The sequence below is a fragment of the Pteropus medius genome, unplaced genomic scaffold, assembly GCF_902729225.1.
Source record: "Pteropus medius unplaced genomic scaffold, Ma_sr-lr_union100, whole genome shotgun sequence".
Taxonomy (NCBI): domain Eukaryota; kingdom Metazoa; phylum Chordata; class Mammalia; order Chiroptera; family Pteropodidae; genus Pteropus; species Pteropus medius.
In genome coordinates, this window is record NW_024348242.1 from 6,562,852 (window position 1) to 6,579,676 (window position 16,825).

A 16,825-nucleotide genomic window follows, 5' to 3' on the forward strand; every position below is an offset into this window, starting at 1 on the left:
GTTTGCATTCAGGCGGTGGTTGCAGGAATCCAGCAGGCCCATGCGGAACAGTTGGCCAACATGCGAATCCAGGATCTGAAAGTCAGCCTCAAACCTCTGCACTCTGTGAACAACCCCATTCTGAGGAAGAGGAAATTACTTGGGTAACTGAGCTTATTTCATCATTCTACATCATGGCTGGTGTGGCTGAGTGTAGGCTGGCAGGCTACTGCCCTTTCTCTGCCTCTTAAGAGAATACAAAGGATAAGCTCTTTAAATAGCATCAGAAGTTGGAGATACTCTGTAGCTAATTATTTATCTGAAAAATCTGTTGTTTTATTTTTAGAGTTAACATCTGCTGAGAGTTGGGTTTTGGGGTCTCACCTTGTTATCACCTCTCTCCCAAACTTTTAAAGTACCAAGCCAAAGGATGGTGTTTATATCCACGACCGCGAGAATGGAGCCGAGGATTCAAATGTTGCCTTGGAAAAGCTTCGAGATGTGATTGCTCAGTGTATTCTCCCCCAGGCTGGTAAAGGTCACACCATTTTTGAATGCTCGGTGTGTCTGTGTGTGCATGTGTGTGTCTGCCCATGCATGTGACAAAAGGACTGGTTTGAGGTTGTCTGTTTCATCTTTGTGTATAAGAAAATAAGTGCATAATATAAACTTATATATAAAAGTCTGTGCCCACTCAAAAGAGTGGACGTTGGGAACTCACAGATGTGGTAAGTTCTACCTTTCCTTTGGTTTTCTGTGACATTTCTAATTTAGGTGTAATTGCCAGTGTCAGGTGTAGCATGTAATTTTATATTTTCTTAGTTTGTTAGTGGGGGCATAGGGTACAGAATGGAAAGTATGGACAGAATCAGGATCAGTTTGGGACAATCGGGAAACTTCATTTCCAGAGCTGTTAGGGTACAAGGCTTTATTAACTGTGATTATAAAAAGAATACCCCCAAGTTCAGAAGTGGCCCCTGCTGCTACTCATAGCATGGGCAGAGTGTGACTTATATATGGATTCTTTTGAGTCTGAGCTTGCTTTCAGTATGTTCTTCTCCACTCAACGGGATGTGATGGGCTTTCAGGAGAATGAGATGCTTCAAGTAGTAGGCCAGACAACTGTTGGGTTGACCTAGATTCCTTGCATTTTAAGAGAACTCCATAGTGTACCTCATGTAGCCTTCTAAAGTAAGAAATGAGCTTAGGAGAAAGAAGGTAGCCCACTCAGCCTTGTTCTCCCTCCCTCTCTTGGTCTCTTAGGTTAACCAGAGACCTAAGCTGTTTTTGCCCAGCAATAGAGTCTGACACTGCCTATTTTCCATCCCTCAATGCTAAGGCTTTGGGGCCATCGGAGGATTTGTGTGAGGCTGTAACAGAAGAGTTCAAAGAGACCGGAAGTAGTCTATGTGTAATGTGGGAACTAGCAGTAACAAGTGTCTGATCAAGTTTGTACCTATAATCATTACTTCTCAACAAGTTGTCCTTCCATCTCTGACACTAAAGTCCCATGATGCTTCAGAGAAATGCAACTCCATCTTTATCAATAGGAGAGAATGAAGATGAAAAGCTGAATGAAGTAATGCAAGAGGCTTGGAAGTATAACCGGGAATGCAAACTCCTAAGAGATACTCTGCAAAGCTTCAGCTGGAATGGTAGGAGCCTTAATCACTCCTTTCCCCAGAAATGCAGAGAAGTGATTATGTTTAGAACATGTAAGATCTCTGGGGGCCAAGTGAGGTCTGTTTTTGGGAGAAGAGAGGCTAAAGAGTGAGTGGAATATTGTGGGAGGGGGGTTAGCTCTATCTTAGCTGTTCAGGCATATCTAGACATATGGCCCTTTCACTTGTTCTCCAGAGTTCAAATAAGTTGTGTTGCAGATTCAACACTATAGAGCCCCTGTTAACACACTGCTTGGGCATAAAACTCCCGCAGCTCTCAGAACTGTCCCAGATACCCGGGTTGTTCACCAGGTCACTCAGGAGCAGTGTACTCTGAAGGAGAGAGAAGGCAAACTACCAGGGAGTCCACCCTGCTGATGTGCTTAGCTTAGAGAAGAGCTGGTTCACCAGTTTTTCAAGTCTGCTGCTTGTTGAATTTTTTCCCCAGGCAAATAAGGTGGAAATGTATTTCATGATCTGCTCTTTGTATTGTCTTTCTAGTTTAGCAGTCTAAACTAGTCTTAAGCTCCAGGATGCTCAGGGAAGGGAGCAGACTCTTTGACTTCGTTGCCTGGCTTGGTTCTCGGACCTGAGAAATCCAAAGTGCCAGCCTAGTCATTCCCATATATGGAGGAGATTGGCTTCCCTGGGTTTGTTTTTTTTTCTTTCTTTTTTTAAGATTTTGAAATATCAGTACAGAAAAGTGATCACATTTGAAGTGTGCACTTTTGATGAATTTTCATAAAGTGAACACTTCCCTATAACCAGCACCTAGAACAGGTAGTGGAACATGGAATCTGCTCACTCTCTCCCTCCCCCATGATCCCAATTGCTACCATTAGAAATTAGCTTCACCTGATTTTTTATTTTATAAAAATAGAATCAGATAAGTCTGTGTTCTTTCGTGTCTGGCTTCTTTTAGTTAACGTTATATTTGTGAGATTCAGCCATATTATGTGTAGCAGCAAATCATTTTCATTCTGTGTGTGTGTGTGTGTGTGTACACATACACATATACTCTATATATTTCTCTCCTCTCATATATATATAAAAAAATTATATATATATATATATATTTTTCGTACTATTGAATGGACATTTGTGTTGTTTCCTGGTTTCAGTAATTAAGGAAAGTGCTGCTGTGAATGCTCTTACATATATCTTTTAATGACCTCATTTTTCTCATGTCTAGGATTGGAATTTCTGGTTCATGGGGGTATTCATCTGTTTGGCTTTAGTAGGCACTGCCACCATTTTTCCAAAGTGGTTATACAGATCGATACTTCTCATAGCAGTGTTTGAGGATTCGAGTTACTCTGCCTCCAGTTACACTAACACCTGCTATTGTCTGTTTTTTAAAAAATGTATTTTAGTCCTTCTGGTTAGTATGTACTGGTATAACAGTGTCATTTTACTTTGCCTTTCCCTGATGATTGATGAGCTTAGGCACTTTTAAAATGTTTATTGGCCACTTAGATTTCCTCTTTTGGGAAGTACCTTTTCTTTTGCCCATTTTTCTGAGTTATATCCTTATCGATGTGTAGGAGTAGAAGTTCCTTGTCAGGCATACCTGTGACAAAGAACTCCCGCTTCATGGTTTCCTTTGCTGTTGTTAGATTTTTACTGCCAGGTTAATGGAACTGCTCATTTGCTACCTGCAAAATGGGGGATCTGAACTGCTTTTGATCAGTGTTGGGGATGGTTCCTCCATTGGTGAGGATGACTTTGACACTGGTAAGGTGTACCTTATTGGGTCCCTGTCAACACTCTGTTACCTCCCAAATGATTTGGAGATTGACCTTTTTATTTCTTCGGTTTCAGGTCGTGGATTCACAGATAAAGTAGATCGACTAAAACTGGCAGAAATTGTGAAGCAGGTGATAGAAGAGCAGACCACGTCCCATGAATCCCAATAATGACAGCTTCAGACTTTGTTTTTTTACAATTTAAAAAATTATTCTTTAATGTGTAAAGTAATTTTTATGTAAATTAATAAATCATTTCATTTTTCACATTGCTTAAAGATGCTGTATAGATTTAGATACAGTATTTACTAATAGTATAGTTTATTTGTTTGTTTTTAAGCTCAGTTCCTAGAGATATGCTATTACTTTAGGACTGTTTAGTAATATGTTTGTAAGATGACATGATATTGTGAAGCAGGATTGTTTTATTTGTAATAAAGTATACAAAAACCACTGGCCAGCGGTAGACAAAGGACCAACTATACTGATCTTTCTGCTTAGTAAACAGTTGAATCAAATAATGTGGAATTTGGTTTCAATTGCCCTGTGTATTTACTTTCTGCACTATTGGTAGATTAGCTCTGGTGCCAAGAAATTTTTGTGGATCCACGTTGCAGACTGCCTGCTGAAATTCAAAGGATGCCAACTCCCATGATGGAAGAGGCAGGGAGCTGAGCCTTCATTTCTCTTGTCCCTAATTCCAAGAGAAAAGTGGTAACATTTCTTTTTTGTCATATTTGTTAAGGTATTGGTGTGTTTCTTTAATGGATTCTTTTGAGTTTATTCTTTTCATGTTTAATCGAAGCTTCAGTCTCCCTTACTCCAAGATCCTGCTTTATCCTCCTCCTTCCCGACACTCCTCACCAGCTTCAGTGCTTCTTATTTCCTTTCCCTGTTCTTCTGGCCCCCTTATGGGATGATTTTTTGGAGAAAGTTACATATCATGAAAACTGGACTATTGAATTAACATCTAAGATGATCCAGTTTTTTCTCCTAAAGCTGCCCTTTTCCACTTTAATATTTCTACCTGGGTTTCATGTTGGTATCCCCTGGGCTGCATTTATTTTGTTCTATAACCTTTATTTTCACGAAGCATGGTTTTGGCCTGGAGTTCAAGTGTTTGAATGGAAAACAAAGCTGGATGCTTTTCTGGTCTTCTGTTGTGCATATGGGCTTCCATAACAAATTATGTTTATTTAGCAGTTTTTGGTGGGTACCTGTGTTGGTAAATAGAAGATCTAATAGGCAAACTTCAGTTCGCAGAGCAGAGGAAATGGATCACGAGGCTCAGTTATTCAGTTTTATCCCATCACATTCTCTTCAATCAATCCATCCCACAAAGCTAACTTATTTTCTAACTCCTCCATTTTGTTGAGTATGTCTTCAAGGTGATATTTGGTTGGTATGCTCCTTATATGTTTATGACTGTGGAAATATGTGATAATAATAATACTAAGAATCTTTTAAGAATTTATTACATTAGTTCCCTTTATCTTGGAGAATTTGTAATTCAAGGTATTTTTTGAGGTAAGGCTCACTCATTTTAGGTGGCTGATCACTTATAAATGGATACTATGTAAGGAGAAGTCAATACTTTTAAAAACATGGCAAAATTTAAGAGTTAGGCAGCAGAGAAAAAAGTTTTCTTATTTACCCACCAGAAAATTTAGCTGAGAGTTGAATTAAGGGTTGAATCAAATTATTCTATTTTTCAGTGAAATGCAATCTTACAAATCAGTTTTTGCAATCGGGAAAAGCTGTACTTGTTTCTAGAACAACTGAACACCTGTTGTTTTTCTTATCCTAGGGCAGAGGTTCAGTATTCACTGGGGGAGAAGAAGGCAATAATTAACTTTGTTATTCTTTTCCATTAACTTTTCAGATTTGTTATTTGAGTATCTTTAAAGGCTCAGGAGGATTTTTTTTCCTTCAGTGTGAGGCATCTTAGGCATGATCTAAAAAGGTGTCCTTAATGATGCTTCCTTTTACTCTGAGCAGCAGTTACCCATGTTTCAGTCGTTTCGGGCTGAATCAGTCTGGCCCCCCAAATTTGTGTGGTGTCCAGACACGTCTAGATGAGCTGGAAGTTTGTGACTACCCTGGAAGGTGCCCCAGCTGGTGTAACTCAAGTGGGTCCTACTCTGGACAGAGCTCCTTCACAGAACAGTAGCTTCCAAAGGACTCAGCACTGTTTGGTCTTCAAAGCGGAGTTTTCTTTCTGGAGTTTGTCTATGGGTTAGTAGCAAATACTGCTGTCAAAAGTCACATGTAACTGGAAGTGAGACAAAATTGTCCTTGATTCTTCTGGCCTGTTTCTCTAATGCCTATACCTGTGGAAAGTTCATACTATAAGGATAGTTCTCATAGGAGGGTAGAGTCTCCAGTTTTACCACATGATTTGCTAACCTTCTGCTTACTAAAAGCCATTACTTATCACTCAAATATCGTTAGACTTTACCATAGTTAAAATCTGCTTGATGTAAAACAACTTGTATATCTTTCTGGTTAATATATTATATAAGCATAGGAGAATATCTGTCAGAAATTTACTGTTTAAAACATACAGATAGGAGGAACTGCTTTTTAAAGTTTTGTTCTTATAGTCATTTAAGAAAGAACAAGTTGAAGGAACTATTGGTTAAAGAAGTCAAATTATTTAAATCAGACCTTGTGTATGAATGCTTGCGTGTGTATGTAATTTATTGAAGAAAATGTTTCAATTTGAGAATCGGAAAATTGGATATTTAATTTAAATTATATTTTTATTTATTTAAAAAGTAGAGGTGTTCTTTCATTACTGATTTAATTCTTTCATCCCAGAAAATGACTTAATTTGCCCTGTCTTTTTTGGTTAGATACAGGGAAACACCTTAAATCTGTGATAACTTCTAAATTATATAATTTTAAGAGTCTATCCTCTTATATAAAATATAAGAAGAAAAGAAATTGGCTAGAAAACATTTCACCTTTTTTGCTGTAAAATTTTTAATGGGTTTGTGATATGACAGCATAAATTTTCTTACTAGATGCTAATAAATTTTATCTGTATTAGGAATTAAATATAAATTGGGGATAATTAAGTTGATCTACTCTCTTGCTCATATCTGAGATCTTGTGATATACCATTCCTTTTTGAATTATGGCATTTCCCCATTTTTGAGTGTTAAACTTGTACTCATAACGCTTATTTTAAAAGTTTTATATTGTAAATATTTGACTTAATATAAATTATTTTTATGCAAGATAAAAGATGTAGAGTCTTATTTTACTTCATCTTAAAAATGCACAGGAGAATAACTGACTAGGTAAGGAATGTGGATAAACTTTTCCTCCCTTTTTTTCCTTTTAAATTTAAATACACCAGGAAATTGACATCAAAACCAGATCCAAGGACTTCCACAGATGTTACAGTTCAGTTTTAGTTACAAAAGTGGAGAGATTTTTAAAAAGGTCTTATAGGGTCCACTTTTATTTTCTTGATGAAATGGTAACTAGATATGTAGTTAATCAGAGTTTGTTTTTATGTTTGGAGGCTTGGGAAGAATTGAACTTTGATCCTAAATACCTGGAGAGTGAAACTGAGCTCATTTCATTTAACACTTAATGTGTCTGTGTATTAGGAAAACTTGTTAGTAGAGAAAAATTATGTTTATATGCAGATATAAAATGTCTAAATTAATCTACAATGAACAAAGGCTAATGAAGGAGAATTTGTGCATCTACACGGCAGTTTTTCTTGAATTAAAGGAAAAAACCAATTTTTTTTTTAATTAAAGGAAGCACACTCCGAGGAAGGGTTGGACTGAGAAACAGTACCCTGAATAATACAGAAATGAAGAAAAGTGTCATTGGGTAATAGAGAACTTTGTCCTGCTCATAGATCCCCGAAGAATCCCTGTTCCCTACCCCCAACCTCCTGCTAGAATGTTGGGGTTCTAAGAATGAGCAGATTAACGGATATCAGGAGTAGTGTGGCCTGGGCTGAGGATAAGGATAATTTGCCAGAGATAAATACTGGCCGAATCATTTATAGGCTTTGTATTTGGTGTATGTCTCTATGAGGGGAAAGGGAATTTAGCCAAGGAGCATTAAAGCTGTTGCTGTTCGAAGTTATACAGTAAGGAAACTACCGAAGGCCAAGAGAAGCAGGAATATTAGCACACCCCAAAGTCTGTAAGACTCAGAGTTGGGCAGCAGTCACCCATAACGGAGCCAGCATAGATCTGAGGCTAATACCTAAGTCTCTGAGGTTCAGCACGCCAGGGTGAGCTGCTGCTAGTGGACAGGGCCTTTCATCATCAACAGATCCACAAGGGCCATGTCAGTGGCGGCCGCTGTGAGCGACTCTGCCTTCTTCTTGACTTCTCTATGGAAAAACCAAGTGACCTTGAAAGAGGGTAAGATAAAGTTTCAGTCTTGGAGTCAGAGGAAGAGGGACTTGAAGCTGGAGCCAGTGCCAGGATCTTCATGTGTCTGGTTGGGGATTGTGTTGCTGCTGGTGATTATTCTGCCAAGCATGTACTGTGACCTGGGATCAGTATATTACTCCTCCTATGAAATCGTCATCCCCAAGAGTCTGACGGCTGAGGGAAGCGATGCCCCAGTGGAAAAGGCATCCTACGTGATATTTATGCAGGGCCAGAAGCAGCTGATTCACCTGACGGTGAAGAGAGACTACTTCGTGACGAGCTTTCCAGTCTTCAGCTACCACGGTGGCGTTCTGAGGCAAGAAATGCCTTTCCTCCCGCACGACTGTCACTATGAAGGCTACATAGAAGGAGTCCCAGGTTCTTTTGTTTCTGTCAACACCTGTTCAGGCCTGAGGGGCATCCTCGTTAAGGAGGCAAAATCCTACGGCATTGAGCCCGTGAACTCTTCAAAACGGTTTGAACACGTGCTGTACGCCGTGGCACATCGAGCTCGAGTCTCCTGCAGCGTCTCTTCCAGAGACAACCCAGTGGTGTTTAGCAGCCGGCGACAAGGGAGCAGGAACCCTGGCAGTGTACAGGCGCCGTCCTACCTGTGGTCGCACACCAAGTACGTGGAGATGTTCGTCGTGGTCAACAAGCAGCGGTTCCAAATGTGGGGCAGTAACATCAATGACACGGTCCAGAGAGTGGCGGACATCGTTGCTCTGGCCAACAGCTTCACTAGGGGAATTAACACACAGGTGCTGCTGGCTGGAATGGAGATTTGGACCGAGGGGGACCTCGTAGAGGTCCCAGTGGACCTGCACGTTACACTCAGCAATTTCAATAGCTGGAGACAGGAGAAGCTCCTCCGTCGCGTGAAGCATGATGTCGCCCACATGATTGTTGGACAACGTCCTGCGGAGGGCATGGGGCAGGCATTTCTCAGTGGTGCCTGTTCAAGTGGCTTTGCAGCAGCTGTCGAATCCTTCCATCACGAAGATGTCCTCCTGTCTGCAGCGCTCATGGTCCATGAGCTCGGGCACAACTTGGGTATTCAGCACGACCACTCGGCCTGCATTTGTCAAGACAGACACTTTTGCCTCATGCATGAAAATATCTCTAAGGAAAGTGGCTTCAGCAACTGCAGCTCTGACTACTACTACCAGTTCCTCCGGGAACACAAAGGGGCCTGCCTATTTAACAACCCTCAGCACAAAGGCCGGCTGCGTAGGAATGCTGTGTGTGGAAATGGTGTGGTGGAGGACGATGAGCAGTGTGACTGTGGCACTGAGTGTTTGAATTCCCCGTGCTGTGACCAAACGTGTAGGCTGAAGGGGAATGCGGACTGTAGTGGCGGACTCTGCTGTATTGGTTGCCAACTGAGAATTAAGGGATTCACGTGCCGTCCTGCTGTGGGAGAGTGTGACCTCCCAGAGTATTGTGATGGTTTCTCTGGAGAATGCCCCGCAGACAGCTATAAGCAAGATGGCACGTCGTGTGATAGAGCTCACTATTGCGCTGCAGGTCGGTGTAAGAACGCTGATAATCAATGCCTGGAAATATATGGTTACCCTGCAAGGTCTGCCCCCGAAGCCTGTTATATTTTAATGAACGGCAAAGGGGACCGGTTTGGAAACTGTGGCCGTCCCACTTCGGCAACGTCGGGATACGTTAAGTGTTTCGACGAGAATATATTTTGTGGGAAAATTATATGTACAGACATTTCAGAGTTGTCAGAAATCAAACCCTATCACACACTGATTCAGGTTCCTCATGGCATTGGCCACTGCTGGAGCATGGATGCCTACAACACTGCTGATATCTCTGATGAGGGAGATGTCCACACTGGCACTCTCTGTGCCCCTAACAAAGTCTGCATGAATTACTCTTGCACTGATTATACCGTGCTCAACTACGACTGTGACCCAGAAGTAATGTGTAATGGGAAAGGAACTTGCAACAATTTAAGGCACTGCCATTGTGAAGCTGGCTATGCGCCCCCTGACTGCAAATATCCAGGTGATGGGGGTAGTATAGACAGTGGTCCTCCTGGCAAACTAGATGATGGAGATACCAATGCAGATGGAAGTGGTGGACCTGTTAAACGTGACGCTGAGTATCAAAGTTATCGTATTTTAATTTTCATATTTCCTGCATTTCTTATACTATTATTGTTAGTAATAATGTGTTTCATTAGCCTCCATGCTGGAATTGAGTCAGTAGAGACCCCAGGGGGCTCTTCAGAGGAGAGTTCAGAGGAAAAGACTATTGAAACATCGGAGGCAGAAATGGAAGAAAATGAAGCCATAGAGGAGATCCAACCAGAGGAGACCCCACCACTAGAAGAGGTCCCATCACCAGAGGAGGCCCAGTCACCGGAGGAGGCCCAGTCACCGGAGGAGGCCCAGTCACCGGAGGGGGCCCCGCCTCCGGAGGGGGCTCCACCTCCAGAGGGGGCTCCACCTCCAGAAGCACCACCACCAGACTCCCTGCCACCAGAAGAACCACCACCAGACTCCTCGCCACCAGAGGCCTCATAAGAGCCATAAGAAGTAGCAGGTGAAGGACCAAAGGCAGAAGAGTAGTGATGGTAAAAGCCAAATAATATCAAGTACCTCAAGCAGTTAGTGGGAATAAGAGGCTTAGAGAAAGAAAAATAAAGTGAGAGTCGATAGCTCCAGTGGATCAGACAGGACTAGATAGTCTACAGAAACATACTAATGCGGGAGGATAGAACTACAACTTTCAATATTTAAGTAATTTGATTATATATTCACATGTGAAATCGGACATAAAATATTCTATATTTTTCCCCATTTTATGAAAATAAGCTTTTCGCATGGATCATTGCTATCAATGTCTTGTCTCCTTTAGACCAATTTTTTATTTGAAATTATTTTTGAGGGCATACCACATTCCATCTGCATTCTTTCATAATGTATTATCTGTACCTGTATTACTAGCATATATTCCCCCCAGTGACAGCAATACTTTAACAACATTATCTACTCAGTACTCTAATTTTCCCTAAAAGTTTCTATTCATGAACTGGAGATAATTTAAAACAAATAAAATGTTATTTTCAAATGAAGCATCACTTCAGACTCCATGCAGCCTAGTACTTGGGGTTTCCTTATGTTGACTTCCTGGAATGGGTTATGTCTAATCCAGGATGTTCTGATCACCACATGCATGAGGGAGGATGGGACAACTGAGACAAGGGCTCAGTCCACATTTGAGATTAATTTTCTACCCTAGGTTTTAAAAAAAATTCTATATTAAAGTTGATATTTTATCTACTAACAATTAACAAAAAACATCTCCAATATAGGTAACAATAATTTGGTGTATTTTGTGAAGAGAGGAAAAAGCATGTGCAATAATAACATTACCCATTCTTTGCAAGACACTAGTAAATTAACACTTTATATTGACTGTCTTTATTTAATTTCCCACTAACCCTATGAAACTGCTAACTGGTGGAGGTATTCCTATTATTTTCTGTTTTTCTACGTTGTTATATTTATTTCTCATTTCTCTTACTAAGTTAATATATTATTGACTGACAATCCAAAAGAACAAAACTTTGGATGGCAGTTAACTGTAAACAGAGCCCAAAGCATGTAAAACAATAACATTCTGCATTCTGTGGAATACGCTGAGCTAAACACTTTACATTGATTGTCTTCATTAATTTAATCCTCTCATAATCCTGTGAGACTTCCATCTGGTACACGAGGAAACAAAGACCAAAGAGTTTTTGCTCTAGAGCTAGTAAGGGGTGGAACCTGCATCCCACCCCAGCTATGACTGACTCAATGTTCTCCACCTCATGAGTCTTTTCCTTCAGTAAGAAATTAAGCAGGAAGACAATCGACATATCCTTGCTTGTATAGAACATGGCCGCCTCCTCGGTGACTAATGAAACAAAACCCTTACGAATGGATGCTGAGCAGCTCTATCATGAACCCGCAACGTAGTGTAGTCATTGTCTGTGAAAATGTCTTTCCCCTCATTACATTCTGACGTCATGGAGTGGCAGGGTTGTATCTTATTGAGCTCTGAGGGCCCAGCTCGTTGTAGATGCTCAGTAAATGTCGACCAAGAGGGATTTGACCGGATCCAACCTTAAGATAAGAGGGTAACTTAGATGCCACTTGCTAGGCCCTAGGCATGGCACAACCAAAACCTTGCTCAGGTGTAGTGTTGCTGCAGGTTGAGTGTTCCGAGCCTCAAGGAAGTTCCTGAGCATCAGTCCCTGACAACACACGTGTTCAGTCCCCCTTCTAACTACCCGCCCTGTGTGAGCAGAAAAGAGCAGACTAAAGGAGAATTAAGACCTGCTTTTTGCTTTCAAGAAGCTTACGTTAAATACTTTCGGTGGAACAAAACTAAAATTCAGAGCAAAATCCAAGAACAGCCTTCGAGCCTTCAGTTATGTAAGATTCCAGGTCACGAGCTCTGCTAGTAACCAAGTCTCAGAACGCTGCATACCAGAGGATCTACAGTCACGGTGAAGACACACTATTAGCTGGCCCCCACCGGAGAGATTTGAGAAAAGGGCACAGTGGGGTACCTGAGGGCCTCCAAATGTAAACTTGTCATTAAAAAAGAGGTGGAGGACTTCTGCTGAGAAGCACTTCAGTGGAGAACAGAAGGGGTAACCCTCCTGAGTGCACATGCCGATGGTGACTATAATGAAGGCTAATAAACATCACGCGTTACCAAAAACTTAGCAAATACGAGAGAATTGTGATTTAGGTACCGGGTAATGGTGCTTAGCTAATTTTCTTTTAATTTTTTCATTTTTTAGGCGAGGCAGTACTTGGTTGACCTCACAGATTGCAAGGACCTTGTGAGTTTACAATCCCTTATTTTTTTATATTTACACCTACAGCACCTGGCCTTCCTAGGTGGTCTCCCATCCAAGTACTAACCAGGCCTGACCCTGCTTAGCTTCCGAGATCAGACAGGATCGGTCTTGTTCAGGATAGCATGGCCATAGACTGCGTTTAGCTAATTTTATGGCGCTCTTTAAGGACCTAAAGTCAGGTAGATAACTGGAAGTCAATCAATAAAACCTATTTAGGATTTCACAGTACTCGACAACAAAACTTATAAAAATTTAGCAGATATGGAAGTTGTATAAACGTTCTGATTTTAAGTTGCTGTCCTTATGACTGACCCTCAGGTTTGCAAGACCCGGTCGAAGGCAGGAAACAGCTCTTGAATGAACGCCTTCTGAAAAAGTGATAGAAAACTGGACGTATGTATACATTGCCAGGCGAATCTTCAAATGGGTGGAAACCCCCCACTCCAGGGACCGACGGTTGAAGCTCTTTAGAACAGACTGTGTAGGAAAGTGATGCATTTTAATGTGGGCAGGAGAGAGAAGGTAGGGTAACTCGGGCCCGAAATCTCTAGCTTCGAGGTTCAGTGTTCTACATTTTGTGCGACTGCTTCTGTGGAGTGCAGCTCTTTGGCCTCATTCCTCTCTCCATTGTGTCTGGGGGATTCTGAGGGATGCATGCTTACCACCTCCACCAATCTGTGTTGGTGATCACTCATGCCCCAGCCAGCTGCTACCCCAAGAGATTCTGAAAGTGACTTCTTGCCTTCCTTTACCTGCCTTCCCTGGGTGGTACTGCCTCCCACTGCTCTCTCAGGCCAGGAGACCTGGTCCCTTTCCTCACTCCCCAGAGCACAGCCAACTCTAACTTTTTATCCAGACTTGGGGGAAACAAAGGGAAATGACAATGTGGACAAGAACGCATCTGGACGTTGCCAGTGTGATTGTTCCTGGAGTCCAGAGGTCACGGCCCGCCCTGGGAGACTTGGACAGAACCTCTCTTTCTTTGGATGTCCCCGACCTGACATCTTTTCTTGTCCAAGTCGGAAATGCTTTTGGGAACGTCCTCATAACTTGCAGTCAAACTCCACTCTTCTCTGGGGCTCAGTTGAAGAAAAAAGATTTACGTTGAACATAGGTGACATCATCGGCCTCAAAGGGATGTAACTCTGCTAAAGTTTGACATTACAAGGCTGCAAAACGTGCTGAAAACATTAAACAACTTTTAAAAGCTTCCTGCGTTTACAAACTTAATTTCAGAATAGAATTTGGGTGTTTCCATTGGGCAAATATGCTCACTGACACGTCGTCTCAAAAGCAAGAGCAAGACTCCCGCCAAGAATGTTTGCAAAATGCCGACTCTTTAAAATTAATATTCCCCCTGCTTGTGGACATTAAGCTTTAAATTTTTTTGAACTAGGGAAGAACTGAAAAAAAGATCCAATACCACTTTTGTTGTTTAAAAAATTATGGCAGTCTTGCATAAGCTTATGCCGGAGTGAAATTTATGAAGCTAGGAAGGTCTTGGATCAATTTGTGAACGACAAAGCCATGGCGACTCTTCTCGCACTTAGGAAATATTTTTTAAATTATTTAAGAAGGACACACGAGAGGTGGAATCATGACTGACTAAGTGTTTGCGACCTCAGGCCTGTTTCGCTGCTGAAGTCTAACCGATGTCTTCCAAAGATTCCCCAGACACTGACTTTTGTCCCCACGGTCATTGCTCCTCCCAATATCTAGAGTAGAAAATGTAAACTTAGTGTGGCACTGAAAGGCTGACAATTGGGTCCCCCTGTCCTTTTCTGACTGTCGTCTCCTATGACTTGAAAACAAGCATTTCCTCGTATCTGGTTGTCTAACAGGAAAAACCTCTGTCCTCGTTAGCTCCCGCTGCCACTTCCCACTCTAGGTTTTCATCACAGTCTTGTTTCCACTGAATGACCCTACTCTTCCATATGCCTATTTAGTTCAACTCTCACAGCTGCAGTGAGGCTCTTGAACACCTGACATTTAGCTACTGCTTTTCTAAGATTCCATTTCAGTTAGCTTATCCTCCCTTCCACCAGCAGTTGCAAAGGTGCATTTAAATTAAAATCTATGCAAGACCATAAAAACACATATTCCTCTGTAAACTCTCTTCTCACCTTCTTAACTTCAAAAAAACCACTAGAATACCTTGTCTAATTTTACTCTCTGTAATTACTTTCCAAGCTCTTCTGGAATTGAGTTTCTCTAACTGACTGCACGCATCGTACTCCAACTCTCACGGCTCCAGCGAGGCTTCTGAAACTAAACCGCTCCAGTGCACCTTTCTCTACTCTTTGGAATGAAACGTGGGTAGTCTCCGAGGATACTCACGGAAGGAACCTAGAGGGAGGTCAGTCTGAAACAGACCATCAAGTGGTGGTTTTCTGTAGAAAACCACTTTCATCGAGTAAAATTTCCTGTTGGTACTTTGAGAGGGAGAAATGCGTCTACGCATGGAACATGTTCTCAGAAGCTCAAATTCTGGAGATACTCATGCATTGGTGGAGAAACGGAAAGAAAACCTCGCAGGAGACAAGAGGAATAGACCGAAACCACATTTCTTCTAGCATTGCCTTTTCAGTCACCAGACAATCATGAGCTGGGCGGTCGTGCAGACAATTTCACACGAGAAATAGAAATAACAAAGGCAGACTGTCAGTGCCAGGGAACAGGAGAATACGCTCTCCCTCATGCCTGCACTGACCCCTTATCCACCCAAAGCCATCCTTCACAGTTCCATGGTAAATTAGGTCATACAAAAATACAGAAATGCGAATAAATATTCCAAATAAAGGCTACCAATTAATTCTTCGCTTTGTAAAAATGAGAACGAACCCCAACTCTGAGGTAACTGACGTGTCACGACTTCACAAAAGCTCACAGAAAAGACTCTCGTCATAGCAAGACTCAAGCAGTTGTAACATGTCAGCACATCAAATCCCCCAACTATTGAGAGTCTACACTGGAGTACTTGCATGTTTTATAATAATGCACCTAACTTAAGAACCTGTTAGTTTTATTCGTGAAGTTTTGCAGAACGGATAAAATAATCATTCCTATCGTCATGTCAGATGCTCGTATAACCGATGTAAACATCTGAAACTTGACGAGGCATTCACACTCACTTCCGTCCCCGAGTCCCAGGTGTTACTTTCTGGCCGATTGGTCTTTGACAAGGAACTTTGCTTCCTCCTCAGTAAGATGGCCCCACAAAGGACGCCTCTCAGAGTGGCTGAGAGATTAAATGAGGTAACGTGTGCTGGTACCTAGTGCAGTGCCTGGCATACAGAGGGTGCTCAAATGCTGAGAAGATCTCAAATCAAATGTGATGATCATGGTAAGGTCGTATTATTAATCATACGTGGCTCGGCAATGATACGATTCATGCACAGTCTAGTCAGAATACTGACCAACCATACGGTCGCTTGCGAACATATTCTCCTCTACTAAATTGTAAAGCTCTGGGGGTGAGGAGTGAGATTTGGTTAATGTGGCAATTACTGCCGTGGGCCCAGTTATGGGTTAGACTGATAGAGACCTTATTCTTTTCCTCACAGCCCCACTCAAGACCATGGTGGCAATAAAAGCGATCCTGCTTCTTGGGTCCTACATCAAGGGTTCTGTCTTTCTCCCTCTCCTGACCGTATAGTCAATCCTTAATGTGCAAATGGCCTAGGACAGGTCTTGCACATTCCAGGCTTTGCTGTCCAAGCTTGATGCTTTTTACAGAAGTCTAAGTTTACTCAGGAATTGATCCATGTTGCTGCTCTCCATTCATTCATCCATTCATTCATTCGACCATTCATTCCACCACTACCGAGTCTGTACATATGAACTGCTCTAGTACTACGGAAATCTTAAAAATAAGGTAAAGTCTCTGCTCGCATGAAAAATTTAAAAATTCCAAACCTGACCCACATAGGTCAGGAATGGCCAGGGCTGAGAAGGATGGAAGGATCACTCCCAACTGCTATGTAAGTAAGGAGCAGGCAGGGGCAGAGCAACGGGCAGTTGCAGAAGCAGAGAATCTTTAGACACTCTTGAAATGTGCCAAGCGGGCGATGTTGGAAGCCTTTAGGAGCGCGGCTGAAGCAGTGGTGGTGAGAGGAAGCTGATCTACTGCGAGGAGGAGCTGGAAGGACTTCTGAG

The 16,825-nt window shown here is 42.0% G+C and overlaps 1 protein-coding gene and 1 pseudogene across 12 annotated transcripts in view; one reads left to right on the plus strand and one right to left on the minus strand.

Annotated features, from left to right (window-relative positions):
* Nucleotides 1-13,881, plus strand: part of MAPKAPK5 (MAPK activated protein kinase 5) — a 38,515-nt gene extending 24,634 nt beyond the window's left edge. For 3 of the 12 annotated variants that reach the window (XM_039879468.1, XM_039879476.1, XM_039879475.1), the window contains 5 exons: nt 13-143; nt 396-517; nt 1,530-1,634; nt 3,462-3,517; nt 3,960-6,634. In XM_039879468.1, coding sequence (XP_039735402.1) covers nt 13-143; nt 396-517; nt 1,530-1,634; nt 3,462-3,517; nt 3,960-4,040 — 495 coding nt within the window. In that variant the 3' untranslated portion in view covers nt 4,041-6,634. Of the gene's footprint in view, nt 1-12; nt 144-395; nt 518-1,529; nt 1,635-3,270; nt 3,375-3,461; nt 12,653-12,988 lie in introns of those variants that run through there. The other 9 variants (XR_005656489.1, XR_005656490.1, XM_039879472.1 and 6 more) reach the window with 9 other exon arrangements.
* On the minus strand, nt 12,686-12,804 carry LOC120616169 (uncharacterized; annotated as a pseudogene).
* Nucleotides 13,882-16,825: the final 2,944 nt, after the last annotated feature.